Source organism: Aspergillus fischeri, genomic scaffold (genome assembly GCF_000149645.3).
Source record: "Aspergillus fischeri NRRL 181 1099437636245 genomic scaffold, whole genome shotgun sequence".
Lineage (NCBI taxonomy): Eukaryota > Fungi > Ascomycota > Eurotiomycetes > Eurotiales > Aspergillaceae > Aspergillus > Aspergillus fischeri.
Genome location: NW_001509773.1, coordinates 2,091,632 through 2,119,574, shown reverse-complemented (window position 1 = coordinate 2,119,574; position 27,943 = coordinate 2,091,632). Strand labels below are relative to the sequence as shown.

The 27,943-nt window shown below is 51.5% G+C and overlaps 11 protein-coding genes across 11 annotated transcripts; 7 read left to right on the top strand and 4 right to left on the bottom strand.

Annotated features, from left to right (window-relative positions):
- Positions 1-351: 351 nt before the first annotated feature.
- NFIA_108890 (J domain-containing protein) lies at positions 352-1,546 on the top strand (the record flags this gene model as incomplete). Its single annotated transcript, XM_001267292.1, has 2 exons — positions 352-619; positions 687-1,546. The coding sequence occupies 2 exons, from the start codon at positions 352-354 to the stop codon at positions 1,544-1,546; spliced, it is 1,128 nt and encodes a 375-aa protein (XP_001267293.1).
- A 638-nt stretch (positions 1,547-2,184) lies between these two features.
- On the top strand, positions 2,185-5,800 carry NFIA_108880 (ubiquitin-ubiquitin ligase UFD2; the record flags this gene model as incomplete). Its single annotated transcript, XM_001267291.1, has 7 exons — positions 2,185-2,214; positions 2,282-2,979; positions 3,051-3,261; positions 3,318-3,773; positions 3,831-5,418; positions 5,477-5,626; positions 5,691-5,800. The coding sequence occupies 7 exons, from the start codon at positions 2,185-2,187 to the stop codon at positions 5,798-5,800; spliced, it is 3,243 nt and encodes a 1,080-aa protein (XP_001267292.1).
- A 673-nt stretch (positions 5,801-6,473) lies between these two features.
- Positions 6,474-7,677, top strand: NFIA_108870 (3-oxo-5-alpha-steroid 4-dehydrogenase family protein; the record flags this gene model as incomplete). The annotated part of the gene is made up of 2 exons (XM_001267290.1): positions 6,474-6,587; positions 6,637-7,677. The coding sequence occupies 2 exons, from the start codon at positions 6,474-6,476 to the stop codon at positions 7,675-7,677; spliced, it is 1,155 nt and encodes a 384-aa protein (XP_001267291.1).
- A 649-nt stretch (positions 7,678-8,326) lies between these two features.
- Positions 8,327-10,845, bottom strand: NFIA_108860 (5-methyltetrahydropteroyltriglutamate--homocysteine S-methyltransferase; the record flags this gene model as incomplete). The annotated part of the gene is made up of 4 exons (XM_001267289.1): positions 8,327-10,300; positions 10,365-10,484; positions 10,546-10,765; positions 10,835-10,845. 4 exons carry the CDS (start codon positions 10,843-10,845, stop codon positions 8,327-8,329), a joined length of 2,325 nt encoding a protein of 774 aa, XP_001267290.1.
- A 1,951-nt stretch (positions 10,846-12,796) lies between these two features.
- Positions 12,797-14,755, top strand: NFIA_108850 (uncharacterized protein; the record flags this gene model as incomplete). The annotated part of the gene is made up of 1 exon (XM_001267288.1): positions 12,797-14,755. One exon carries the CDS (start codon positions 12,797-12,799, stop codon positions 14,753-14,755), a length of 1,959 nt encoding a protein of 652 aa, XP_001267289.1.
- Positions 14,756-15,038: 283 nt separating this feature from the next.
- On the bottom strand, positions 15,039-16,899 carry NFIA_108840 (SANT/Myb-like DNA-binding domain-containing protein; the record flags this gene model as incomplete). The annotated part of the gene is made up of 3 exons (XM_001267287.1): positions 15,039-16,569; positions 16,630-16,768; positions 16,806-16,899. The coding sequence occupies 3 exons, from the start codon at positions 16,897-16,899 to the stop codon at positions 15,039-15,041; spliced, it is 1,764 nt and encodes a 587-aa protein (XP_001267288.1).
- Positions 16,900-17,224: 325 nt separating this feature from the next.
- NFIA_108830 (emp24/gp25L/p24 family protein) lies at positions 17,225-18,071 on the top strand (the record flags this gene model as incomplete). Its single annotated transcript, XM_001267286.1, has 3 exons — positions 17,225-17,384; positions 17,451-17,836; positions 17,922-18,071. 3 exons carry the CDS (start codon positions 17,225-17,227, stop codon positions 18,069-18,071), a joined length of 696 nt encoding a protein of 231 aa, XP_001267287.1.
- A 638-nt stretch (positions 18,072-18,709) lies between these two features.
- Positions 18,710-21,597, bottom strand: NFIA_108820 (ATP-binding response regulator; the record flags this gene model as incomplete). Its single annotated transcript, XM_001267285.1, has 2 exons — positions 18,710-20,547; positions 20,604-21,597. 2 exons carry the CDS (start codon positions 21,595-21,597, stop codon positions 18,710-18,712), a joined length of 2,832 nt encoding a protein of 943 aa, XP_001267286.1.
- A 1,658-nt stretch (positions 21,598-23,255) lies between these two features.
- On the top strand, positions 23,256-24,704 carry NFIA_108810 (epoxide hydrolase; the record flags this gene model as incomplete). The annotated part of the gene is made up of 4 exons (XM_001267284.1): positions 23,256-23,577; positions 23,643-23,770; positions 23,837-23,909; positions 23,968-24,704. The coding sequence occupies 4 exons, from the start codon at positions 23,256-23,258 to the stop codon at positions 24,702-24,704; spliced, it is 1,260 nt and encodes a 419-aa protein (XP_001267285.1).
- Positions 24,705-24,994: 290 nt separating this feature from the next.
- pup3 (proteasome core particle subunit beta 3) lies at positions 24,995-25,638 on the bottom strand (the record flags this gene model as incomplete). The annotated part of the gene is made up of 2 exons (XM_001267283.1): positions 24,995-25,138; positions 25,204-25,638. The coding sequence occupies 2 exons, from the start codon at positions 25,636-25,638 to the stop codon at positions 24,995-24,997; spliced, it is 579 nt and encodes a 192-aa protein (XP_001267284.1).
- Positions 25,639-26,249: 611 nt separating this feature from the next.
- Positions 26,250-27,865, top strand: NFIA_108790 (putative UBX domain protein; the record flags this gene model as incomplete). The annotated part of the gene is made up of 2 exons (XM_001267282.1): positions 26,250-26,386; positions 26,443-27,865. 2 exons carry the CDS (start codon positions 26,250-26,252, stop codon positions 27,863-27,865), a joined length of 1,560 nt encoding a protein of 519 aa, XP_001267283.1.
- Between the last annotated feature and the right edge of the window lie 78 nt (positions 27,866-27,943).

Below are 27,943 nucleotides of genomic sequence, written 5' to 3'. Positions count from 1 at the left end.
CTAGCCCGCGGCTTAGCGTCAACATCTGAACTCCGAAAAAGACACCACGTTTATCTTCCAGAGCTAGGGAGACCAACCATCACAACCCTAGGGTCAAATTGACGCTATTCATCTTTATTCGCTGTTAACACCTCAACACAGTTCTATTTACCGTCTGGAAGGCGCATTATCCTCTCGTTGCCATCGCTTACGGCCACCGATCGGTCCCTCTGCCGCCTTTAACTTGCGCCGCCTCCAAAGCGATTTTTCTTCATAGGAGGAGAAAGAACAGATAACCGACGGAGCGGGTGTCCAGCCAAGATTTTCAACCCCCGACTGGACGGCTAAACCCATCAGTTACGCTCTTTCACCATGCCGTCCGCTTCAGCATCCGGCACGGATACTGGCGGTTCAGCCAGATCACGCGAACACAACCAGGGGAATCAGGATCGCAAATACACTGCGGAGCAGAAGGCAGCCGTGATCCGGATACGAAAATGCTCGAGCACGGCGTACTACGAGATTCTAGCCTTGGACAAGTCAGCGTCGGATGGGGAGATCAAGAAGGCATACCGCAAATTGAGTTTATTGACACATCCCGATAAGAACGGGTATGAGGGGGCGGATGAGGCATTTAAGAGTGAGTTCTTCCTCCTCAGATGCTAGGATGATGGCATCTCGGATGTAGCTGATGCATGTGGCTGCAGTGGTCTCTCGTGCTTTCCAGGTGCTATCGGACCCGGACAAGAAATCAAAGTATGATAAGTTTGGTGGAGATCCGGACAGCAGGTTCACACCTAGTGCTGGGCCGTCCGGGGCGTCTCCTTTTGGTGGCTTTGGTGGTGGTGGTGGGTTCCCGCGCTCAGCGGGTGCTGGTGGTCCTATGTTCGAGGAGGAGATATCGCCCGAGGAGCTGTTCAATCGCTTCTTCAATGGCGGGTTCGGAGGAGGAGGATTCGGTCCTTTCGGTACGCTTAACTCACATTCTTCTTTTGTTTCTCCGAGGGCTCATGCTTACGGATGCTATTTAGGAGGTCCTCAGTTTGTTTTCAATATGGGCGGAGGTCCAGGTTTCCGGGTACACCAGTTTGGAGGAGCCCGACCGCGACGAAGACCTCGCGAAGCCAGTGCTCAGGCGGAAGCCGCACCGTCTGGCTGGGCAACTTTCCAGTCACTACTCCCCCTTATCCTTCTATTCGTGCTTCCTCTGCTCTCCTCTCTTTTCTCTGGCTCGTCGTCTCCTTCCGGTCCTTCCTACAGATTTGATGCCGCTGTACCCCCTCACACCATGCAGCGGACGACACCGAAATACAGCATCAACTATTTCGTCAATCCTAGGGACGTGGAAGACTACAGTGCGAAGAAACTTCGCCAGTTGGACACAAAAGTGGAAGTGGACTATATCACCAAATTGCGGTACGAATGCGAGAGCGAAGTACATGCTCGGGACCGGATGATGCAAGAAGCCCAGGGCTGGTTCTTCCCAGATGTAGAGAAGATGAAGGAGGCGAGGTCCATGGAACTTAAGAGCTGCCGGCGGTTAGATTCTCTGAAGGGGAGATATTAGCCAGCCTCAGATACGTCCTTTTTCATTTGACCCGCGATATTGGTTCTTCACAATTTCTTTTGGTCGCTGCTCCTTCTGTTCGCTTTTCTGTTTTGCATTAGAAGCAAATGACTGGCGGAGATTTTCGATGGCGTCCCATGGACTGATGAGTACTGGATGCCTATGATTACTTTTATTGTGCAAATACTTTCTTATCGACGGCTGTGAAATGAGAGATTGAATCATCAACTCAAAGACATTTGATACCGTCCTTTAGAGGGATAAGTGAATAAACAATATAATATATTATCTTTCTTGTTTAACAAGTGGAGGAATGGCAAGGGCGGTCTGCCTGGCTTAGTTAAGGGCATTAATCATGCAGGCGAATCTCAGCGACCATGACCGAATGTCACCGGTACAGTAGAGTGACCACTAGCATTCATCCATCGGCCTGGCCGGTCGTTACCCTTCTTGTTACTAAATCATAGATGTGCCCAGATATCTCCAAAGTACATATTCCTTTGACTGTTGCCTTTTGTGATCACTCTGGGATCAGTCATACTAGTAACTGCTTACTCTATCTTCTCCGCACCGTTTTGCCCCGCTGACAGAGCCTCTTCTCTTGGGGCATTTGTTCACATCTCCCCCGTCAACAGAGGATGTCAGATACTCTCTCTGATGCGGATAAGGTGAGTGCTTTAATGCTTGATTCTCGTTGTCGAATCGAGTGGTTTTGTGGCCGGATGTCAACTAAAGCCCCTTGTGCAGATCCGCAACAAGCGCCTTGCAAAGCTTGGAAATCCATCCTCATCCTCACAAAATGCGTCAGGACCAGAGACACCTTCTACCCAGCCTTCTACACTTTCACTGCCCAGTCCTTCCTCTCAAGAAACCTTCGACGCTCCGCAGCCACAGATAAATATCAGCAGCGCACCGCGGTCACAAACTTCTTCGCCTCGGCCGGAGTTGCAAGAATCAGAAGGCAAGCGAATCAAGATCACACCCTCGGCCCCTGCCAGTCCTGCACCGGGGTCAGTATCTGCTGCCCCGGTATCGAACACGCCTTCACCACCGAAGGCAGAAGAGAGTATTGAATCCTTTGAGGATCGCACACTAAGCGCCGTCTTCAAGCTTAGCTTGAGGGAAGACCGGCAGCGGGATATCCATGGGCACAAGTTGATCTACTTGCCTGGGTTGCGAAGCGAACTTGAGGATCAGGGTCGCGAACCGCGCATCGACACGACTGTGCTGGACCAGGCCCTCCTTGAAGCCGCCTCGAATACCCAGCAGAAGCCTTTGGACTATCTGTTGCCATGCTGGGGGCGGATCTCAAGGCTGCACAAGGGTTTTCGCCGTGCCCGCGAGGATGACCCAAAATTCGCTGTCATCAGTGAGGCACGGCGCCTGTGCATGAGCTATTGCATCTTCGCGATCACGATGCCGGAGATGTTCGGGTGGGTTCCTGCCTCTCCCCTGTTCAGTTGACGAAACGGACGACAGATTGGCTGATTCCGTTGTCCCTTAGGCTCGAGCCATCCGGGCGGTCTCCGCTCAAGCCATATCTTCTTCTGGATCCCGAAGATGATAAGGGAGTTGATCTTGAGTTCTTGGGCGAAGCTGTAAAAAGATTTGAGGAAGACGAAAGCATCAAGCCGGCTTTCATCGCCGCCGTAGAGGAGATGAGCCGTGACCTCGCTTCGATGACTATCAATGATGACTACAAGTCTTATTTAATAGTATACCATGCCTCTAGCGCTTTTTCCTTCAAGATTCCTGTTGCTGACCTGTCTAGGCTCTGCGAAACCTGGTTGGTAATCCGGTCATTGCCGCTGCTATTACGGAGTCATCTTTTTTCAACGAGTCCCGTGATCCAGCGTTATTTGAGAAGGAGACGCTTCTGGGTCCCTGGTTCCGCTTGTCACCTCTCCAGGGCAATGTTACCATGACCTATTTCTCGAGTCCCAAGACTCGAGATCAGTCATATATCTTAAATGCGCAAAGATCCATGAGAATGATACAGCAGATGCTTAGCTCAGATCTGTTTGATGTCGTCAACCATATCATTCGCGCGAATAAGGAGGCAAGAGACAGAGTCCTGGACTGGTTCGCTGCCGCGTTGAACATCAACCACAAACGAAGAGCAATGCAGGTGGATCCTACTACTGTAGCTTCGGACGGTTTCATGTTCAATCTCACAACATGTCTGGACAAGCTTTGTGAACCTTTCATGGACGCAACCTTCACCAAGGTAGGCTTGGCACTTTCATCTCATCATGCTCTTCCACTAAGCTTACCGGGTTTTTAGATTGACAGGATTGATGCGGGGTATTTGCACCGGAACCCACGCGTTGATATGAAAGATGAAACCAAGATCAATGCCGATCAGCATGCGTCTGACGCGTTCTACTCAAAGCAAGAAGAAGGGACTACCAACTTCATCACTGAAATCTTCTTTTTGACGGTTGCTGCTCATCACTACGGTAGTGAGTCCCTGACGTCAAAGCTGGACCAGCTTGAGAAGGACCTTCGGCACATGGAGGGTACGATCAGGAGGTTTGAGCTGGAGCGACCCAGATGGATCCACAATCCAATGCAGCTTAGGGTATTCGAACAGGCTCTGAAGAAATACAAGGACAAGCTGGACTTGGGTCTCGCTCTGAAGTACAGTCTGCAAGGCGTTCTGTTCGACGACCAATGGCAGGCACGTTCCATGCTGTTCATGAGATATGTCATCGTTTGGCTGCTCAGGCTTGTGTCCGGCGTCAATTTTCCAAAGGAACCGATTAAGTTGCCTCTTCCGGAGCAGCAGCCGGAAGTTTTCAAATGCCTCCCCGAATACTTTGTGGATGACATTGTCAGCAACTTCAAGTTCATCATGTGGTGCATGCCGCAGATAATCACCGCGACACAGGGAGACGAGCTAGTTATGCTCTGTATCACTTTTCTGGAGAGTTCGGACTACATCAAGAACCCTTACCTGAAAGCGGGTCTTGTTTCGATACTGTTCCGGGGGACATGGCCTCGCCCTGGTGGCGCACGCGGTGTTCTAGTCGATCTTTTGAACTCTTTCCCTTTTGCTAATGAATACCTGCTGCATGCCGTCATGAAGTTCTATATTGAAGCAGAGCATACGGGGACGCACACCCAGTTCTTTGACAAGTTCAACATCCGCTACGAAATCTTCCAGATAATCAAGTGTATCTGGCCAAACACTCTGTATCGAAACAAGCTCTACAACCAGTCCAAGCAAAATCTGGACTTTTTCGTTCGCTTTGTGAACTTGCTTCTAAACGACGTGACATATGTGCTTGATGAATCCTTTGGCGCATTCATCACGATTCATGATACCCAGGTGGAGCTCAGTCGCAATGGGAACAACATGGATCCTCAGGAGCGTCAACAAAAAGAGGAGCATCTTGCATCCGCTCAACGGAACGCCAAATCCTACATGCAGTTAACGAACGAGACGGTCGCCATGCTCAAGTTGTTTACGGAAGCATTGGCAGACTCGTTCACCATGCCTGAAATTGTCCAGAGATTGGCAGACATGCTTGATTACAACCTGGATGCCATGGTTGGCCCAAAGAGCTCCAGCTTGCGAGTGGACAATCTGCAAGAGTACGGTTTCAACCCGCGGGCTTTGCTGAGCGAGATCGTCGATGTGTATCTCAACCTGATGGGCAAGGAAAATTTCATCCTCGCCGTCGCAAGGGACGGACGGTCCTACAAGCCGGCGAACTTTCAGAAGGCCGGGGATATCCTCCGAAAATGGTCGCTGAAATCTCCGGAGGAGCTCCAACAATGGGAACAGCTGCAGGCGAAGGTCAGGGCGGCCAAAGAGGCTGATGAACAAGCCGAGGAGGATCTTGGCGAAATTCCTGACGAATTCTTGGGTATGTTCGGTGAATTACTTACGTGGTGATGGCCAGATAGCTGATAGCTCTTCTCTAGATCCCCTTATGTATACCTTGATGGAAGATCCAGTTATCCTCCCTGGATCCAGGGTATCCATGGATCGTTCTACTCTTCGGTCTCACCTTCTGAGTGACCCACATGATCCGTTCAACAGAGCTCCGCTCAAGATGGAGGATGTAACCCCTGGTAAGCTTTTATCTTTCGTCTTTCTCAATCGTCGAAAGCGACCCGGCTGACTGGTTTTGTCTAGATGCGGAGCTCAAGGCCAAGATTGAGGCATTTAAGGCGGAGAGACTAGCGGCGCGACGACAGCCCTTAACGCAGACTGTGACTGACGCTATGGATACGTCGACTGATTGAAGCACAAAACTCGCATAGAACTTCTTAGATGGATAATGATTGCTCGGCATCGACATTTGAAGCCACTCCAGCTAGCCCCTGCGCATTACTTCATTTTTGAATTTAGAATGCCATGCTTGACCTCCTGGATTGGAACTGATTTGTCTTCACGTTTCCCATATACTGTGTACTCGACTGTTTTGTATACCTCTAGATATACATCATGAGTAGTGGCTGCTAAAGGAGGGAGAAGAGATACATCCATCTTCAGTTGTGACAAGGAGTTGATCAATGTTCGATACATCGACCTGTAACTAAGCAGCTGATCACGTGCAGTGACTGTCCCGTGACATCATTGGATGAACACAAGCTATTGATCCTTCTTTGTTGACGTGGGATTCACCTCCACCATATCCCTAAAATGACTTCTCTTTGTTGTGCTGAGACTTGAGAGAGGCCTATAGCCATGGTCTGAAGAATTTTCTTCCGGAGTTTCCTTGATCACCATCGTCTCAGACTCTCTGTAGCGCCTGTGCATCTGAGCATCTCAGCATCCCAAACCAGCGTGACCCTTGAAATAAGTAGGTAGCTTGATCAGGGACTATTACCGCGTATGTTTTTCTTTTGATCAGTGTTGATCATTTTATTGATTTCACCTATTTCATGCTTATACTAATGTGTCAGACAGGCAAACATGGGCTCCGCAATCTCGTCGTTCCTGGATTCTCTTCCCCCCTTGAGAGACTTCATCCTCCCCAGTCCCCAGGCCTACACAACCTTGCTCAACGTATTCCAATACTTTCCAGTGGTACGTTTATGCAATTTTCCTTAAACTATGGTAACCTAACGTAAACCAGTTCTCGCTCGTCCAGTGGGCTGTCTCCTGGCATCCAGCTGGTAAAGGCTCCTACCAGAGCTCCTGGCTGAACATCCCAGGCAAACTGGGCTGGTTTCTCATGGAGATCGTGGGACCGGCGAACCTGCTCTACATCCTTTACAAATTGCCGTCAGCGCTCAACATTACCTCGCTCCCACTATCTAATAAGCTCGTTGCGTCCCTATATGTAATCCACTATGTCAACCGCGCCATCATCTCGCCATTCTTCGCGGCCCCCAGCATGTCCCCCATGCATGCGTCCGTCGTCTCCATGGCAGTGCTGTTCAACTGGCTCAACTCGACCTGTCTGGCCGGTTGGCTGGTGGGATACCACGTCCCGGTGCTGGGGTACAAGACCGACGGCGCCGTCTCGGGCGCTCCGGGAGGGTCGTCGCCCTACTCCGCCGCAACGCACTTCCTGCCCTGCCTGGGGATGGTCCTCTTCGCAGCCGGTATGATAGGCAACATCCACTCGGAGCGCACCCTCTTCCGTCTCCGCCGCCAAGCAGCAGAGAAGCGCGACGCGGCTAAGAAGTCCGACGAGGATGTCACCCAACATGGAGACGAGGACCATCCGACCTTCATCCAGGCATCGTCCTCGTCCTCGTCCAGCGACGCGAATGCCAACGCCAACGCCAACGGCAAGAAGAATAAATATGACAAGGTCTACGTCATCCCACCCGCCCGCGGCGTCTTCCGCTCCATCCTCTACCCGCATTACGCCTTCGAATGGCTCGAGTGGCTCGGCTTCGCTCTCGTCGGCACGGCCGTCTTCCCCGCCGCTCAGGCACTCGCCTATGCCTCGCCGCCCTTGCACATCGCTCCGTGGCTGAAGCCCGCTGCGGCGTTCGCCGAGAAACTACAGGTTCCCCTGCCTCTTCCGGCGGTCGTGTTTGTTGTTAATGCGGTGGCTAATATGCTGCCTCATGCGCGCTGGGGGAGGAAGTGGTATGTAGAGAAGTTTGGGGAGAAGGCGGTCGCGGGTCGAGGGGCTGCTGTTCCATGGTGTTCGTGGCTGTGATGTGGATTTCAGTTGCGGGCTTCTGCGATGAAAGCTCAAAGATAGGACCTCATCTCTCTTGAATAGTATGGCCCAACAACATCGCTAGTTACTTTGGTGGAGAGGTCACTTATGGCTCTTCACATCACAGATGGTCGCTGCGGTACATGCTTTTCAGAATTCTCTCATATCCACAGGCCTTCAGTCACCATCTACAATGTCTACTGAGATAGAACAGAGACATATTGGAAATTGCCTTTCATTTGATTAGGCTCTAAGAGGTAGATCTAAATCAGTACCTCCAGTGTCATGTACAACACATTGTTGAAATATTGAAGAAAAACCATCAGCGGCGCCGACTGCCGCGATCATGCATATCCCTTTTGATTATAACCGAAGTAGCGAAAAAAAGAAACATCCCACCGATGGAAATGCTGACCGCATGTAGAGGCAGTCTTGTTTGGCTTGAACGCCGATGTTGAAATCGTAAATGTTGAAACTCCGTTGACCCCCATATTTTCTAATACAAAACCCCGAACCCTTATGTTGAACTTTTGGTATCATCGTCGTAACTCATCACATTAACAAAACGAAAACAAGTTTCGTTCGTTTCCGGAGCGACAGGTTGAAGAATGTCGTCCCCGTTCATTGAAAAAGCCAGTTACACCATTTATTTGGTGTACTTCTGGCGGTAGAACTTGGCAGCGTTGACCATGTTGGTCAGAGCAGCCTTGGTCTCGGGCCACTGACGGGTCTTCAGGCCACAGTCAGGGTTGATCCAGAGCTGGTCAGGGCGGAGGTAAGGAAGCATCTCCTCGATGCGATCCTTGATCTCCTGCTCGCTGGGAACACGAGGAGAGTGGATGTCATAGACACCAGGTCCGATATGGCGAGGGTAAGCCTCCTCGACGAAGACCTTGAGCAGCTTGGCGTCAGACTTGCTGTTCTCAATGCTGAGAACATCGGCATCCAGAGCGGCAATGGCGTGGAAGAAGTCCTGGAACTCAGAGTAGCAGAAGTGAGAGTGGATCTGAGTACCATCGGAGACACCGGTGGTAGCCAGGCGGAAAGCACGCACAGCCCAGGCAAGGTAGTCCTCACGCTCCTTGCCGGCACGCAGAGGGAGACCCTCACGCAGAGCAGGCTCGTCGACCTGGATGACCTTGACACCAGCGGCCTCCAGATCAATGACCTCGTCACGGAGGGCAAGGGCCAGCTGCTGAGCCTGGACGGACTGGTGGACGTCGTCACGAGGGAAAGACCAGCGGAGGCAGGTGATGGGGCCAGTAAGCATACCCTTCATGGGCTTCTTGGAGATAGACACGGCGTACTTGGACTCCTTGACAGTCATGGGAGCGGGACGCGAGATATCACCGACAATGATGGGAGGACGCACGCAACGAGATCCGTAACTCTGGACCCAGGCGTGGGTGGTGAAGACGTAACCGGTGAGGCGCTCACCGAAGTACTGAACCATGTCGTTACGCTCGGGCTCACCGTGGACGAGGACGTCGAGGTCAAGCTCTTCCTGGATCTTGACAACCTCGGCAATCTCCTGCTCGATGAACTTCTCGTACTCCTCAGCGGTGATCTCACCCTTGGTGAACTTGTTACGCTGGATACGGATCTCCTTGGTCTGAGGGAAGGAACCGATGGTGGTGGTGGGGAAGAGAGGAAGGTTGATGGACTTGCTCTGCTCGGCAAGACGGACGGGGAAGGGAGACTTGCGGTTGTGCATCTCCTCGGTGACAGCAGCCTGGCGCTCCTTGACCTTGGGGTCGTTGGTGCGAGCGGAAGAGGCACGAGCCTGGACGGACTTGGCGTTGGCCTCGAGCTGGTCACGGACAGCAGCAGGGCCCTCGGTGACGGCCTTGGCGATCACAACAACCTCGTGGGTCTTCTCAACAGCGAAGCTGAACCACTCCCGGACCTCGGGATCGAGGTTCTTCTCGCTCTCAAGGGTGTGGGGGACATGGAGAAGAGAGCTGGAGGTAGAGACAATAACTCTGTCCTTGCCAAGCTTCTGGATAGCGTGCTCAACCTTCTCGATGGCAGCCTTGAAGTTGGTCTTCCAGATGTTGCGACCATCAACAACACCAGCAGAGAGGACCTGCTTGGGGCCAAGAGCGGAAATAACAGAGTCGAGCTGCTCAGGGTTGCGGACAAGGTCCACGTGGATACCATAAAGGTTGTGCAGAGCAGGGAGAACATCAATGTTGTGGACAATGTCACCGAAGTAGGTGGCAAGGACAATGCGGGGAGCCTTGTCACCGAGAGCACCAATCTTCTCGTAGACAGGCTTGAAGGCAGCCTTGGACTTGGCAGGGAGATCGAAAACGAGAACAGGCTCGTCAATCTGAACGTCCTCGACGCCGGCAGCCTTCAGCTGGGCAAGGAGGTCAACGTAGACGGGAACCAGATCGTTGATCTTGTCAATAGGGTCAATCTTCTGACCGCGGTCGGCCTTGGCGAGGGTCAGGAAGGAGACGGGACCCAGGATGACGGGACGAGTAACGATGCCAGCCTCCTTGGCCTCGAGGAACTGAGCAACGGGCTTGGGGTTGGCAGCGAGCTTGAAGACCTGGTTCTCCTGGAGGGTAGGCTTGACGTAGTGGTAGTTCGAGTCGAACCACTTGACCATTTCCTGTAGATACCGTGTTAGAAGGGGAACCTTTTGAACACGTGGTTGTTGGAAGGGGGCACCATACCAAGCTAGGAACGTCAATGGCGGGCTGGCCCTCAGAGGCGGGCTTCTGGAGACCACGACCCATGGCGAAGTACTCATCAAGGGGGTCAAGGTTGTACTTGCTGTATCTCTCAGGGACGACCTATTCAATGATTTTGTTAGACTACCTGGCGGAATATGCCTTAACAATCAGGGGAACTTACGCCGAAGAGCTGGATGTGGTCGAGGACCTGATCGTAGAAAGCAAAGTCGTTGCTGGGGATGATATCGACACCAGCATCCTTCTGGATCTTCCAGTGCTCAGCACGGAGTCTCTTTCCCTCGCTCAGGAGCTCATCACGAGAGATCTTGCCGCCCCAGTAAGCCTCAGTGGCCTTCTTGAGGTCACGGAGCTTTCCCATACGGGGGAAACCCAAAACGGCGCTACAGAGACAATGTTAGTGCATGTCAAAGAAGAAAGCGTTGAAAAGCCGAGAGTCAGCGGATCCTTACGATTGAACCATTTTGAATGATGTGTGATACGAACGAAAGAGAAGAGGAAAGAGGATACGAGACTTGAAGGAGAAGAAAGGAGGAATGGTAAGAGGGATGAATTAAAGTCACACAAAAGAGGAGATACAAAAACAGACAAGAGAGATCAGTCTCTTGCTGAAGAAAGGTGAGTTCAAAAAGGAGGATAAAAGAGGAAGAGGGGAGAGAAGAAGCAGGGAGAGAGGGATGGGGGGATATTTAATATTGGGATACAGAGCAGAGGATGGAGGGGAAGCCCCCTCGATGTGGGCCCGCCGATAGATAGGAGCAGCACGAGGGAAAAAAAAGACAGTATGTTGGAGGGGAATGGAGGGGTAATCGGCGGTAATTGGCTGGTAAGACACGGAGCTATTAGGTGTTTTTATTATGACAGGTAATAATAAGGTAAATCGATGTTTCAATGACCGTCGATGTACGGAGTACGGAGTATGATAAACTCTTCCTGACCATACCCAATCAGTCATGAGTCAAAATGGCGTGATGGGTTTTCCCTCCAGAATCTGTCAGTCTCCAGCCATTGCATCCAGTCTTTGGGCTCCATAATTGGTGTCCATTGTACTCCGTACCTTAGTGGGATGTCGGAGAACGCTGGCCAGTCCGGCTCGGGGTCCGTGATCGGCCACTAATTTGGAACCTAGGAACAGTTTCAGTACCTGGGTACCAGATTACTGGTTCTTACCATACATACACATCTCACCATCTAGGTTTTCAACAGCTGTCCTCTGCATCCTGTAGAAGAGTGAGAATGCCTAATATTACTGGTTATGGAAATGGAGTACTTGGAAGAGTGGCGATTTAGCCCAGTTACTGGTCCATTGATCATTATATCAGTAGAGTGATGCGGTTGTCAGACTGGACCCTTGGATGGAAACAATCAAGACAATTGCTTTCAACTCAAGCGTAGGTGTCCTTGGTAGACTCGAATTTACGGACCAAATGATAAGGAGGAAGCTGATCTACATCCGGCTTCGTCAATCCAAATGGGACAGACCCGAAGACATTTGCGAGTGTACCTAGACCGCTTTTTGAAAACTCCTAGTCTACGAATTCTCGGTGGGATGTTCAGACTGTAGACTAAGCATGAGATGAGCAAGTGGCTATTAGGTATTGGTGACAGGACACCTCGACGCGTAATATTCTCGGCGCATTACTGCTCCTCCGATGTAGATTGACCCGAGAGGCATCCATTTACATCGCCGAATGATATATATGTATATAGCCAAAAACGTCCCAATCGGTCTTCTTCTAGAAAGGAAGATAGAATCGCAAATTTGTCGGTTCAAAAGCCAGGGGAAGCAGGAACACCTACGAATGCTTCCTTCCTTTTCTTGACCATCACCATTTATTCGCTGCTTCCTTTTTGAGCATTCATGATCGTCCTCATGAGAGTCTCGGGGCTGAGTCTGGCATCTACGGCTCAACTCCGGGACATGCCTCGCTTCAGCGAAATACGCAGCGATCGATGTGTCTGTGAGGATCGTATCCTGTGTGCACGCAGACCTCACTGATGCTCAATGGATCTCCTTCTCTGCCGTCGGTTTAGAAGGATTTGGAAATCCCCTTCATCGTCCATTGCTGAAAAACCATACCGACTGAATGAGATTGAACCGCCACTCATCCTAGATGACCATCAAAGAGGTGATTTTGAAAATTACCTGCTCCTTATATCTGTGGACACCCTTTCTGACATGATCAGGCCTTTCATCTGCGAATGAATATACAATCGTACCTCAAAGCCCAAGACATTCCTCCGAAGGGCTTTCCGAAAAGCTTCGAAGGAGGCTTTCTCGAGAGTCAAGGAGACTGAACGTGACTTCACGAAGATCTGACAGAAGATCCGGCACCTCTTTGTTCTCGATCTCTTCGAAGTCTGCGAAGTACAATGGCGCCGTTGTCACACCACATGAGTTTGGAAGTGGCTTGATGAGCGAAAGAGGCTATGACAGTGATGCACAGTTCATTTCCACTCCGATTCACATTGCGGACAATGTAAAGGCTGCGGCCAGTATTGGTCGTAAGGGTGTACTTCCTGCGCAACCCTACCACAACGAAGGGAACAGTTTCTTGGCAAAGGACAGCAAGTATCCGGTTTATCAGCACACAGAAGTGTCACTCAGCTCACCAGAGCTTGAAGGCTGGAGTCCGCAGGCAATGCATGGCTTTTTCGTATCCAACGAACCCAATGTCCAAAGTCCTAAAGCCAGAGGGAGTCCTCGTCCTTCCGCGAGCCTTAACAATGGAGCTTCTTCCGGCGAGAACAATGCGAACCGCGGCCTTGTCCCAATTGCTTCGGCTTCAGCAGCATCCCTGAACATCTTCGAAGGCAAGGACACCATCCCTCCTACCCTCCAAGAACAGCCAGGGTCTCCTGGTCGTGGCTCTAATACCCCACTCCATACTTTCAATCTGGTCAGCCCGTCAACCGAGCGCTCTTCAGAACTTCTTATCACAAAAAGAAGACAACGACATCAAAGATCGACATGCGAAGACCAGTCGATCCACCTCGCGGATTTGGACATCTCGAAAATGCTTGCGTCTGCGTCAACTTCACCTGTGATCCTATCACCCAGTCAATCAAGCTACGAGAACCCACACGGCAGCACCTCCGGTACTTGGGCCGCGCAATACCAAGGCGGTCGCTTTGGCCGTCCCGCTAGGATATTGACACCGGTCTGGGACGGAGGAGTATTAAAGCTGGGGGTGCAAGATGCGAGGCAAGCGTCTTCATGCTACTCTCCCAGGACTAGCTCTGCGTCCGCGGACGTTCCAGCGAATCTTGAGAAGACAAATATGAATCAAAACAAGAGAGAAATCAGCTGTAGCAGGACACCTTTCTCTGCTCTTTCCCCTAATGCTTCATCTCGAAGCGTGTCACTCTTGGAAAAACATGTTCCGTCTTTGGATTGTGGCTCTCTTGGCAAAACAGATGCTTTGAAGAGCAGATTTACCGAACAGTTTGATTTGAACCGGTCCATAACCTCCCTCGAATCCGTCGCAATGAGCAATGGAGTGACGTCGCCGCGCAAAGTCAGTATTGGATGGATGTCGGGAGGGCGACGTCTTGGCTATGGATATACTGTAGTAGATGGAGACAGGGACGAAACTGCTGAGAAAGACTCCGGCAAAGCATCGTCGACACGATGGGAGTCGCCGACCAAACCGCACATTGCGCATATTATTGATCGTTTGAGAGTTTCCCGCTGGTCTGGCGCAACTGCTCTCATCAGGCCTTCAAATGCCAGCGACTCTGCGAGTTGCGACTCTGCCGTCAATTCTCGCACCTGGCGTAGGTTCGCAGATCGAAGAAAGAATCACGCCGACGCTCAAATGTCTGATAACCGAAGATTTCTATGGAGTCAGAAGCCTAGAAATTGCTCGAGCGACTGTGTGAGTGAGCGTCATGCATTGGGGCAGTGTGCGCCAGCCTTCAATGAGAGTCTCCCAGACAGTTCGATGGAATCTGCGAGAGAACTACAGTCATCACAAAGCCTACGAATGGAACAGCACAATCATAAGCATAAAGGACATAGGTATACAATGACAACAGCGAATCCTAGCTGTGACTACGCCATTGGCCGGAAGAAGAGAGCACAAACCATGAAATTGAGGTCTCCTAGTCGTAAGAGATGCCGCGATACTGCGAGCGATGGTGTGTCAATGTCTTCGTCACAGCATACTGTGAAGGAAGAAAATTCACGCAGGACTTCCCAAGACAAAGAAGGATGCATAATATCACAAGATGCTCTCGAACGACCCAATGTCCAGCACTCCCATGCGGACAATGAGGAACACCATCTCCAATGCGATGACCTGGAAACAACCCTCGATGATTGGGCTAGCATGTACCAAGACTGCCTTGAATTGTATTCTGACCCAGAGTGAAGTTCTCTGGATGAATGGATCCTTGATTTAGATATGGAGCGCGGATGCGACGGGCGAGTCTGATGGAACATGACTTCAAAGAATGCCTTTTTCGGCCTGCCTATTCAAGGCGAGAAGTAACACCCATGGGTCCATGCCGTTTGTTTAATTCAGAATGTTATCCCTATTAGCACATACAAAATATGACTGCCAATGGGCCAGAAAAATGATATCGATTCGTAGTCGTACAGAGGTATATTAGAACGCACCACCAACACTGACGCCAGATATCCCACCGAGACAGCTATTTCTTTTGCCGCTTGGTACTCTTATCACTCCCATTGCTCAGTACACTGGCTGAGCGTTTGTGAGATACACCATCGCGGTCCCCCGCACTCTGATCCGCATCTTCGGCACCTTGCCGTCCCTTATCCGCACGCTCGTCTGCCGCCGGAGCAGCCGTAGCGGAGTCTCCAGCTGTAGAATCAGGATTTTCCACCTCTTCGGACTTGACCTCCGGCTTCCCCTTGTCCTTGACCTCCTTGGTCTTGCGCTCTCTTTCCTCTCTGGCTGCTTCCAGTACCCGGATCTCACTCTCGATCTTCTCGGACACTTTGCGCGCATCTAGCAACAGGTTGACCGAGTGGATAAGCTTCTCGAATTCCTTGCACACCCGCTCCGTAGGCATAAGCAGACGCGGCGGGATCTCCAGCTCTGACAGCGCCGTGGCGAGTTTTTGAGACTGAACGTTGGACTTGGCCTGCGTGAGCTTCTGTGCGCGGTCGCTTCGGAACTGCACGCCCGGAACGAGACGGTCGTGGTGTTGTACGCCGTACCGGGCTTCTTCGGCCGGGGTGAGCGTCTTGACGGTTTGAGGGGGCTCCTTGGCTGCGGCGGCTGCGGCGGCGGCTGACCCCTTCTTGTTGGATGGACCGGCGGATGCGTGGCTGGGGGTATCTGCTCGACTGTCGCGTGCGCTGGTTGGGGCGTTCGATGTAGGTGTTTGACCTGCGGGGCTGGGAGCGGCGGCTTCGGGTCCGAGAATGGAGCGTCGCTTCTTGCTCTTGTCGGCTTGGAGAAGGGTCTGCAGGAGCTGGGATAAGCCCTGGCTAGACTGGTACATGGTAGTATTGCCCACACTGATGGGCACTTCGAGTCTGGAGTAGAGCTCCCTGCGTTCGGTCATGAAGTTTTGCTCGTTGGACGTGATGCGTTTGAGTTCCTCCAAAAGTATGCCCTCCTCGCGTACTTCGTCTGCGGTGCGGTTTAGTTGGAGCGCAGCGAGTTCTTTGCGAGCCCGCTCGCGGTCTGGGTCGAACTTCATCATCTTCTCGTGCAGATCGAATTCGGCTTCGGACATTTCTGACGGGGGATGTTCCAGGGCCAGCGTTGATGCAGCAATGAAATAGTACCGCGCCTTCATCTGCTCCATTGTTCGATACCGTTTAGCCGGGACGAGCGCGGTCGCATTCGCTTCGGCGTCTATGGGTTGAGGCTGGAAATCGTAGCGATCGGCAATAACCACCCAGCGGAGGTCGTACTCTTCGACAAGGTCCATCAAATAGTCTGTTTCCTGCCGCGACCAGTCATCGCTCTTCAAGTGCCGGTTGTATTCCTCGTCCGTGTAGCGTCTCGGTACTCGAGGTTTGACATTGTATTTCGCAAATGCATATTCCTGTCCTGGTTTTGCAGCCCCTCCTTCCGCTTTTGCCTCATCGACCTCCATCTCCGAAGCTCCTTCAAGTGCCGGTACATTTGCGGATTCCGGCTGTCGTTGCCAGTGACGCAGAACAAGTCCATCCGAGCGAGCATTGTTGGTGAAGGGGTTCATTTGCCTGGCAAGGAAAATAATCAGCAGAGTCATAACAACAAATCTCCGAAAGTTGAGAGCATACCATGGGCGCACTCTGAGCTTGCTCATCCATTTCGGTCGTCCCTTGTATCTGTTCTCATTGATGGCGATCGGAGGCGCCCTTTCGCCTAGAAGCGCGTAGAGCTCGCGAGTAATCCCCTCTGAGGCCTGGACATCAGTCTCTGCATCTTGTAATATTTGTCATGGATGCAAACCGACCTGGTCTCTTCTCGACCACCTTTTGTTTCTTGTGAGGTCGAGGCTGGCCCTCTGCGGGCAAATCCAGCATGTCGCGCACATCGGCGGCGGCCATGATGGCGATTTAAGTCACCGGAAAAGGCTTCAGTCGATCTAGAAGTTCGCAAAATGATCCAAGACCTCTAGTGATAGAGTACTAGATAAGAGAAAATTAGAAAATTCAAAGATGGAATCAATGACGAGATGCCGACCGTGATGGCTGAAAGAAGGAATCTGGCATCGCAGAAAACGGCTGGTCTCCTCCATTCCGCCCATCGAATCGCGCCAAGACCGTCCCGTCGTTGGTGCCAGATCTTCATTCAGTTCAACATCAACCACCGACAACGCCAGTTTCTCTTCCAGCATCGATTATCGTCCTGACTTCAATTGGGATCTTCAATATGGCTCCGACCAGATCATCGGCCTCGTGGCTCTCATCAGCCCTGGCCGTATGTGCCATTCTCTGTCTTGCTGTGCCCGCCAATGCCCTCTACTTCTACATGGACGGCCGTCAAACAAAATGCTTCTTTGAGGATCTGCCCAAGGACACTCTGGTTGTTGGTACGCGATAGCCATTCTATCATTCTAAGTTGATTGCTAACCACAAAATCTCTTCCGAATGAACAGGAAACTTCAAAACCGAAGTCATCAACCAGCAGTCCAGCACGTACTCGGTCGACCCAAGCCTAAAGATGCTCATCACCGTCGACGAGACCTTCGACAACGACCACCGCGTCGTCTCAAAGCGCGACGGCCACGCCGGCCGCTTCACCTTCTCCGCTGCTGACGCCGGCCAGCACAGAATCTGCCTTACGCCCGACACCAACGCTGCCGTGGGCGGTTGGCTGTCCGGTGCCCCCGCGGGCGCCGTCAGGGTGAACCTGGACATTGCCATCGGCGAGACGAGCAAGATCGAGACCGAGGACAAGGACAAGATGAAGGATATTGTGCAGAAGGTCAAGGATCTCAATGGGCGGTTACAGGACATTCGTCGCGAGCAGGTGTTCCAACGGGTATGTTGTTCTTTCCGACTGTCTTACACTCACTGAACTTGGGGGAATGGCGGTTGCTGATTTGCCGACTTTTGTTCGATTGTAGGAGCGTGAAGCTGAATTCCGTGATCAATCCGAGGCTACCAACGCCCGTGTTGTCCGCTGGACACTCATCCAACTCGCCGTGCTGTCCGCTACATGTGCCTGGCAACTGTCACATCTCCGCTCCTTCTTCATCAAGCAGAAGCTGACGTAAGGGGGTAAAATTGGGCGCAGGAGAGGGAGACTAGTCGGCGGACGTCTGTTGCATGGGAAGTAGCGTCCTTTTTTCTCTCGATTTGTATCATCTCTACATATACCTCAGATCACCCAGCTGCTAAGATGGGCATATAAACGTAGACTGTCTACGCTTGTTTGTCGGGTCGATACAGACGCGGTATCTTGGCTGCGGTTGAGACAACGAGAAGGAAATAACCTGTGATGACACTTGCGGGCTGGGACACTCATACTATCCTGAGTTCTATCTGTTGCATTTCCAGCGTTCTGTTGTTATAGTTGTGGATTGAGCTTGATATGGATGTAATGACTTGGTTTACAAACCAGAGCCCTTTGCGTTCTTATGTAGTCTCTACCAGAGAAACGAAGTGCTTGTAAGATGGCCAATTCCATCTATTATTGGATTCATATGTTTTGATTTCGTCAATCATCGGCCGTAAATGATGTATTAACAAAAGACGTATCGCCCATCATAAAATTTAAGCAAAACGGGTCCGTGCCTGAGTTTCATCTTACACGGAACGGGGTATAGAAACATTAAATAGACATCCAAACAATAAAATGCAAAAGGCAGAGGTGAGAAGGCGCCGGTAGTAGCAATGCGAATCATGTCAGGTGTCATAATATGTTCATCCGGTCAAGATTCGGATTCGTCGCCTCGCCGCAGAACTCAACGATCAATCGTTCCAGATCTGACAGCTTATAAGGCTTGGTCATGTAGCCTTTGATGCCGACTTTGGAGGCACGTCCGAGAGCCTCATCGGTTACATCTGCACTGACGGCAAGCACCGTGGGGAGCGGCAGCAGTAAGTTATTGGCTTCAGATTTCGGTTGTTCCTGAAGGGTGCGGCGCTGGTAATCATCTACCAGTCTGAGGATCTTCGACGTTGCCTCATAACCGTCCATTTCCGGCATCCAGAGGTCCATCAAGACGACGTCGACTGGTTTCGTGCGCTTACATCCGCAATCTCCTAACTGATCACAGTCGGAGAGCCGACTCGAGGTTTTGGGTTTCTGCGATGCCAAAACATCCTGCATTACACGCACGGCTTCCTTTCCGTTGCAGGCTTCGTAAATATCCTGGTACCCAAGCCGTTTGAGCATGTTCACCAGAACCCGTCGATTTATCATATTGTCTTCAGCTACCAGGAAGGTGAGCGGGTGCTTCTGTCCGAGCTTCTCGTCATACGCATCCCCATTGATTGAAGGGCGGATAAATTTCGCGGTGGAGACGGAGCGAACGGGAGTCGGTGTCTGAGACGAAGTTTCTTCGGTCAAGCTTGGGGACGGCTGTTGGATCGGCTGGCTCGGCCGGCGGATCAGGGGTGATAGCATGGACTGCTCGAGGCTGGAATTGCTCGAAGTACTCGTCGTACTCAATCGCGAAGAATCGCTGCCGTCAGGAGGAGTCAAACTGCTTGCCATGCAAGCTACCGGCTTGTTGCTTGACTTGGATTGAGTGACGGGAATACTAATTTCGAATTCCGAGCCATGATCGGGCCCAGAGGTAGACGAGCGAACACAGATCAAGTCACCACCCATCTTCCTAGCAAGACCCTTAGCGACCAAAAGTCCAAGACCAAGGCCGTCCTTGCTCCGAGTGATTGACGCATCTTCTCTTGCGAAGGGTGTAAAGAGCTTGGGCAAAAATGCCTCTGGTATACCTGGTCCAGTATCTCGCACGGTGATGAAGACTTCACCGACATTGGGACCAACCTTTGCGCTGACCGTAATCGTACCACTATTTGTGAACTTCACTGCGTTTAGAAAGACGCACGAGATCAACTTTGCCAGGTCTTTGTCATCCACAAGCAAAGTTTCCGGTAGCGCTTCATCGACGCTCCACACGATAGTCTTGGAGAAAATCTCCCCGTTGGAAGATCGGGTCCGAACCTCGATCCTCTCTCCTAGCTCCGTAGCCTCGCTCAGAGTAAAATCAGGTCGGCCGCCGACATGGAGCGATTCGTTTATCACCAGTCGAAGCAGGTCACGAATCTTGGTGACTCTCAGAGAGGGGCTTCTCATATTCAGATTGATGCCTTCTAGCAGAAGATGGGGTGCTGATCTCCTCACAGCTAACGGGGGACGCGTCTCCACCATGTCTGCCATGACCTCATCGATGTGATGCGAGGGATTTGCGTGAACGATTTGCTCGCTCTCGTGGACGGCATTCTTGACGTCCTCACTCCGTGGGGACAGCTCTTTCCTGGCCGAGCGTCGGGGCGCCTTAGCCTTTGGGGTCGATGCTTCGCTCCAGTCAGCGGGATTGCTTCGTCGCCGCTTGTATGGGTTGCTGCCTTCGGTGAAGATGTTTGGCAGACTTTCAATCGATGACTGGACCGGGCCACTAAACGGATCGCTCTCCCGCTCCCGCTGGGGTGTTTTGGGAACTTGCATATTGAGATCGTAGGCATGGACGACGTTATCTGCAGCCTCAACCGCCCGTCTTGCACTGTCTGTAATTCGGTTGCATTAGCGGCTTGCTCGGGAAGGATGTTTCGTCGCAACTAACCTTGAACCATCTCAATGCTTTCCTTGAGAGATTGAAAGACATAATCAATTTTTGCAGAACGTTTTGCCTGCATGGCCTCTCGTACGGTGGCATGCATGACATCCAGCATTCCCACAACTCCCTGCATTGGCGTTCGTAATTCATGGGACAAGCTCCGAGCATACGGCTTGAGCGGCTGAGTGGTGAACTCGGCGTAGCAATTGGCAGTGCTGGAGTTCACACTGTCGACGGTTCTTACACTTCCAAGGGTGCCCGCAGCTTCTGTCTTCAGTTGCTCATTGTATTTTGGACACTCGGCATCATTATGAATCTGTTGGACAACCAAATCTTCCAGCGAATACAGGACCATCTCGAGGAAAGACCACGGTAGACTTCGCTTCTGTAGGCCAGACTTGGACCACATGAGACCGAGATGGGCGATACACTTCGTTTGAAAGAAGAGCGGCACAGCCAAGTATCCGTCCGCGGGAAATGGAAGTTTGTCCGGACAGGAAGAACTAAGGGATTCAAGGTTCTCCGGTATCAAACATGGTTTCTCGTGGTCCATATGTGACAAGGGATTGCCCCCAGCAAAATATCTGTGTCTGTGCATCCCAACTGTCTGGTGCCCGTCATTGTAATAGAACGCAGTGCCAAAGAGACTCGGCTTGTGACCCCCCATCTCACTCACAAGCTCATGGTCTTGGACCTTGCGAGCTACGAAGCCATACTGGGCATTGCAGATCGAGGTGACGCTTTCCATGAGCCGGTTCCAGAATGATTCCGAGTCAAGCGCTCTGAGTTCCTGCTTCAAATTTACCAAACGCTCAATGGCGATGTTTTCTGCACTGCCGGCGTATCTGCGAGTAGGCGAGGAGTCGAACCCGGGCTCATCGCCTCGGAACGTAGTGGCAGTCGTATCTCCGGGGAGACACTGGGATTTGCAGGGGAGGAATGACATGGTTCTGCAGGAGAGGATTGAATCCGACCATTCTGACTCGACTGAGTCGGGCATAATTTTCGGACGGTGAGTTTCCGCTGCCGATGGTAATGGTTCTGATTTCCCTCTACCAATGGTGTTTGCTCTTCGCTCTTCCGCCGTTAAGGTATAGGTGGGCGCCAGGAGACTGCTGCAGACTTGCGAGAGATCGGAGATTCACGAGACAAGGTATCGTTGATCGAAACACAAAGCATGACTCTCTATCGGGAGAAAGTAACAACATAGATCGTGTTAGCGGTCCATTTAAGGGAACTAAGCGGAGGCCGAAAGATTAAGAGGGCGAGCACATAATGAGCGAACGAGGACTGCGTTGATATGATAAAATTATTAAAGATGATGTTAATGGAGGAGAGGAAGACTAGGAGACAAAGCAGAGAGAAAACAACGCGGGGAATCGGCGAGAACGGTGTTAATATTGTCAGTACGGAGTAGAGACTAATTAATTAATACTGGACACTTGGTAGGTAGGCACTGTGTCTACGAGGGATGAATGACCAGAAGAGACTTTCTCCTACTTCCATGATCTCCGATTTCCGTCTGGAAAAAGACAGCAGGACTAACCAGTCTGCTCTCTCACAGACTGGACAGATCCATCTCTTCTCTCAATCGGCTGGTCTAGACACACGGGAAGGCTGAAACGCTGCAAACCGTAGGCCTCAGCATGCTGATCTATGGGGATGATTATTACGGAGTATTGTTATTATTATTATCTATCCTCTTGCCTCGCCAGACGCCAATGCTTTGTCTTTGGTTCACCAGAAATATTTTCATAGTATTTTAGCTTGAAAGTACGTCCTCCGTAGAGAAGAGGTAATAACAATAATAAGCACGGTTTGGATCAGGAACAGAGTGGACCACATTTATTGTGGTTCTTTACCAGAGGTACCTCCGTACGGAGGACAGTACCTGAATTCATTGCTGGTTGTACTCCGTACACAGACGCCGGACCCTCCTCCCCTTGCCTTACTTTTCCAGGCTAAAAGCCTGGATGGCTGAGATCTAGAACGAACGGCAGAGTGGACAACGGTGGCAAATTTGACAGCATGGTGATGATGACGACAATGATGATAATGCCAAAGAATTTGGGAGTGTCGATCTAGAGGGGTATCCCAGAAACAATGCTTCCACTAGTTACCTCTAGAAGGATTGAATTTAATCCGAACTTGTGACATGGACGATACATAGGGACGATAGGGTTGACTTTTTGTTAACGACCTACTCTAACCTGCTGGCAATCAATCAATTCTTAAATAATGGGACATGGCCATAAATCATACCAAGGACTGGCGCAATATGATCAAAATAATCATGGGTTCATTAATTGAAAACAGTCTAGTTCCATGGTCCAAGCATGGCTTTCTGTCCCAGCTTCGAATATACTCTGAGCTACAATGGCTTCATTGCAGGCACTAGAAGGGTAGTACTTACGATAACCATGATATTGCTATTCCCAGTCCATCCTGCTGTACTGTTCTGTGCTCCTTACGGAGTAGATAAATCAACCTGAATCGTCGAGATACGAAGTATTCCTACGAACCGAGGTATCGATCGGTTTCATATGTAGATCCGTCGGCATGACAGCTGGGTTATATCATTATATGCACATCATGGTACGGAGTATCTACAATGCCTCGACTGATCCAGCTGTCACTTGAACCAAGCCAAGTATCAAGATGAATACAATCAGGCCTTTCAACATCACCATCCCCGACTCCCAACTGGATCTGTTACACCAAAAGCTTCAAGCCGCTAGCTTCCCCGATGAACTAGACGCTGCAGGCTGGGACCTGGGAGTCCCACTGGATGAGATCAAACGACTGACCGCATATTGGCGCGATGGCTTCGACTGGCGCGCAAAGGAGAAGGAGTTGAACGACAAACTGCACCAGGTCATGGTCTCTGTCTCCGTTCCGGGCTTTGCGCAGCTCGATATTCATTGCGTGCACCACAGGAGTCCTACGCCGGGTGCTATCCCGCTACTCTTCCTACATGGCTGTAATGTACCATATGCGCGGTCGGCTTTGTAGATGAAGGTCTGTTGACTGGTTTACAATATCCAGGGCCAGGAAGCTTTCTTGAGGCCGTCAAGCTGATACCGCTCCTGACGAAAGGCGACGAGAATCAGCCAGCTTTTGACCTGGTGGTGCCTTCGCTGCCAAACTTTGGCTTCTCGCAGGGCGTGAAACAGGTCTGTCCAAGTTGTGCCATCAGTACATGCTGTACTGCTCTTGCTGACCGGCCCGTGTCTACGCAGAGAGGCTTCGGTCTGGCGCAATATGCTCAAGCGATGCATTCCCTCATGCTGAATCTAGGCTACGAGGAATACGGTACGCTCCCATGACGATCCATCCCTTCGTATCAATTTCAAGACCACCCATTGACAAGTCAAAGTCATCCAAGGAGGAGACTGGGGTAGCATCATCGCCCGCGTCATGGCAACGCTTTACCCCCAGCACATCAAAGCCGTCCATCTCAACTTCGCCCCCGTGGCTCCTCCCTACCCATGGCGCCACCCATGGATCTTTGTGCAATCAATCCTGACTCTCCCCTTCTCACCGAGGAGCAGGGCTTTAATCTCGACCACCCTCGACTATCTGAACCGGGGAAATGCTTACATGCGCCAGCAGGAAACTGGTCCCCAGACGCTGGGCTACGGGCTACACGATAGTCCCGTCGCCCTTCTGGCTTGGATCTACGACAAGTTACACGCCTGGGCGGACGACTATCCCTGGACGGACGATGAGATTCTCACCTGGGTGAGCGTCTACCAGTTCTCGGTCGCGGGTCCGGCGGCTTCGGTTCGGATCTACTACGAGGCTGCGCAGACGCCGCCTGCTGATGCGTCAGCGTCGACGTTGAAGAGGGTGTCCACCGTTGATGCAATCTCCGCGTCCATCCCCGGGGAGGTCAAGTTGGCCGTGGCTCATTTCAAGCGAGAGTTGATCAAGTTACCCTTCTTGTGGTGTCGGAGCATGGGCTCGGTGGTGCGGGAAAGTGAGTTTGAATGTGGTGGTCATTTTGCCGCGTGGGAAGTACCGGAGCTACTCGCTGCTGATGTGAGAAGCTTTCTGGGGAAGGGCGGCCAGGCGTATGCCGCCGTAACTGGAAAGGATGGCTACTAAAAGTTGGAGGCATATATTCCGGTTCATGAAGAAATAGTCATCAAGGCCGTAAAGCAGCTGTCTACCCTTGCTAATTCAGGTCCGTCTCAGGCTGATGCTCCAGAGCTAGAGGTACATGGACAGACATCCGCTGTGCTCTTGCTTCCTCCATCAACCGACGGTATGTAGGATTTAAGGCAGATAGGAGACAACAGCGACTACTTCCAACCAGTCGGTAGGTTTCGACCAGGATATGATTGAGAGATGGCATTAGACGAAAATAAACGGAATGCGTGCCAAACACAGAACATCTAATCTTGTCTTCCCTTGAGTAGCCGCTTCGTCACCTTGTCTTTCTCTATGATGTATACTTGAGCACCCCAACCGGAAAGAGCATCTCTGTCAACTGCACTGAGAAGGGCTTGAGAAATAGTCTCGAACAAATCTTCAGGGGACTAAGGAAGGTGAAATCGAACGTTAGCGGAACCGTCTCGCAATATAGCTGAACCAAGAAACGTACCAGATCTGGCTCCCACAAACCCTCACAGGTACCGAAAAGCTGGTCGCTCGCCGTACCACTGACAATGAAATCCTTGGCAAAATCGATGCATCCGATACTGTCGAACCCGCAAATGAAAGGCTTACCCGTCGTGCTGTTCACGCCAGCAATGACAGGGCTCACGAAGAAAGGTCCAAACCGTCTCTCATACAGCGATGAACTGACCAGGTTGGCCAAAGTCTGCGGCGCAATGTTTCGTTCTTCGCGGAGTCGGTACATATTGACCTTGTAGCGAAAGAGGTCTGAGACAGTGTTGACGTCCGTGGCCAGGCCAGTCAACCCGAGGTAAGTCGAGGGACCGTAGTTGAAGATCTTGGGGAAGTTGTTGGAGACGGTCAAGGCCTGCATGCCCAGTCGGAGGTCGCAGGCAATTGCAACGCAGTCCTTGCCCACCATGGCGACACAAGCTCCGCCATCTAAAGAAAGACACTGTCAGTCTCGTGTATGCGAGATCGTGATAAAGATCAGGAAAAGTGCGTACTGATATCGAAGGGAGAGCTCTGTAGGTTGGGTTCGATTAGCTCAAGTCGGTCAGGTTACGAAGGGGATGCTCAACTTACCATGTTGAATTAGGTATGTCGAGAAATTGCAAGCTGAATGAGATCCGAGAGAATTAAATTGAAGGAAACAAAGAAGTGGAGGAAGGAGGAGAATGAATTCAAGGTGAGGATGAAGGTGATGCCGATGATGGAGAAAGATGATAAATGACGGGGAAGCTCTGCTGCTTGGTCCAACGCGTGAGAGCCGCCGAGAGCTTCGTTGCGGATGACGCTGCGCCCGCTGCCTACGGGAACCGTCGAAAGTACTCCGTAGGTAGATGGACATTGATGTCTTATGCCCTCTTCTTTCTTCGAACTTCTATTTTATTCCTCTACAAATCTCTTCCTATTCAGATATAGAACTTCTGGTTTTGTCAACTTCTCTTTCCATCTCATCCTGAAGTCATCTTCAACACATAGTTGCCCCGCCATAATAATATCATTCAAGCAAGCGATCGCCTCCAAACCATGAGCTCACATGTCGTCGTTCTAGACTCGACTGCTCGAAGAGCCACAATCAAGACAACACCCGGGAAACATTTGACGGATATACTACAAGAAGCATGCGCTAAGCTCGGCTTGAATGCGAGCCAGTACGGCCTCAAGTAAGTGACCTGAGCTCGTTGATGAAGCAATGAAGCGGACTCTAACACTTGGGAAGGTACAAGGGCAAACAGCTCGATCTCTCTTTAGTCTTCCGTCTCTCCGGGCTAGCTTCCGGTGCGAAGCTTGAATTAGTACAGCTCTCCCGATCGCCTTCCATCGTCACGGTCGCTTTACAGCTGCCCGAGGCAGAAGCTCGAGGTGTTCCCAACGGACGGCTTCTAGACAAGTTCCCCAGCACGACAACGTTATGGCTAGTGCTGCGCAAGTTCGAAGCGGGTGTTGCAGGTGGCGGACCGACTCGAAATTTCACCGGACGAGGCGTCCCAGTCGCCAGTGCCGGCAACGAGGGATCAGGACGCTTATTTTACGAGACTCCGGTAGTTCAGATCATGGGACGAGAACTGTCGACATTTGAAGATCTCCAGAAGTCGCTAGCACAACTTGGTTTCAATAGTGGGAATGTCCTGGTCAGATTAAGTTTCCGGCGGACAGAGGAACCTCTTGAGGTGGCTATGGTTAAGATCCAAGATTACTTCAAAGCGTTTGAGGATGCTGCCCCGGAACCACAAGAGGCGGCCGCTGCGCCAGTACAACCTAAGACCGTTGCCGAAAGCCAACCTCTACAACAAGTACCGAGTGCTGAACATGCTGAGCCCCTGGATGCAGCAGCAGCAGCAGCGGCGGCACCTGCGCCATCAACACAAGTACCGGAACCTGTTTCTCATCCCTCCATCACCTCTACCGAACCATCTGCTGTGATCCAGCCCTCTTCGCGACCAGTCACGGTCTTCTCAGCACCGTCCAACACCACTCCGCAGGCCGCGCAAATGACATATAATGAAGACGACTACATTCCCTCTGTGGACCAAGCACAAGCCCATCAGCGCCGTCTCAATGCCGCCTCCCGGCCCGTCCGTCTTCCCACGGATGCAGAAATCGCAGCCAAAGCAGCAGAGGAGGAAGAGAAGCGTTCAGCGGTCAGAGAAGTTGACGTCAAGGTCCGCCTTCCGGACCAGAGCCAGATTGTCTCAAAGTTCGGGCAACAAGATACCGGCGCAACGCTCTACGGCTTCGTAAGAAGTTGTTTGTCGCAGCAATTTGCCAGCGAGAGATTCATACTCACGTCCTTCCCCGCTGGGACCCCGGGTTTAGGCGCGAAGAAGATTCAGAGTATCATTCCTGATACAGAACAGACGTTCTTGATCAAGGATCTTGGCATGATCGGTCGAGTCCTCGTCACCTTCTCTTGGGACGCGAGTGCGTCTCCCGCCGCTCGATCAACCAGAGCAAGTCTTCTGAAGCCTGAGCTCAGGAACCAAGCTCAGGAGCTCAAGGTCGAGCAGCCGCCAGAGTTGATGGATACTTCGCAGGATACTCTGCCTGCGAAGGTAGGCGGACTCGGCGACCGCGATGGAGAGAAGTCTGGACGCAAACCTGGCGGGATACCCAGGTGGTTGAAATTGCCGGGAAAGAAATGAGAATCTGAAATGGCATTTCGTTTTTAGCGTGAAATCACATTGTGTATTTTAGAATGACCAATGGCTATGATCTATCTA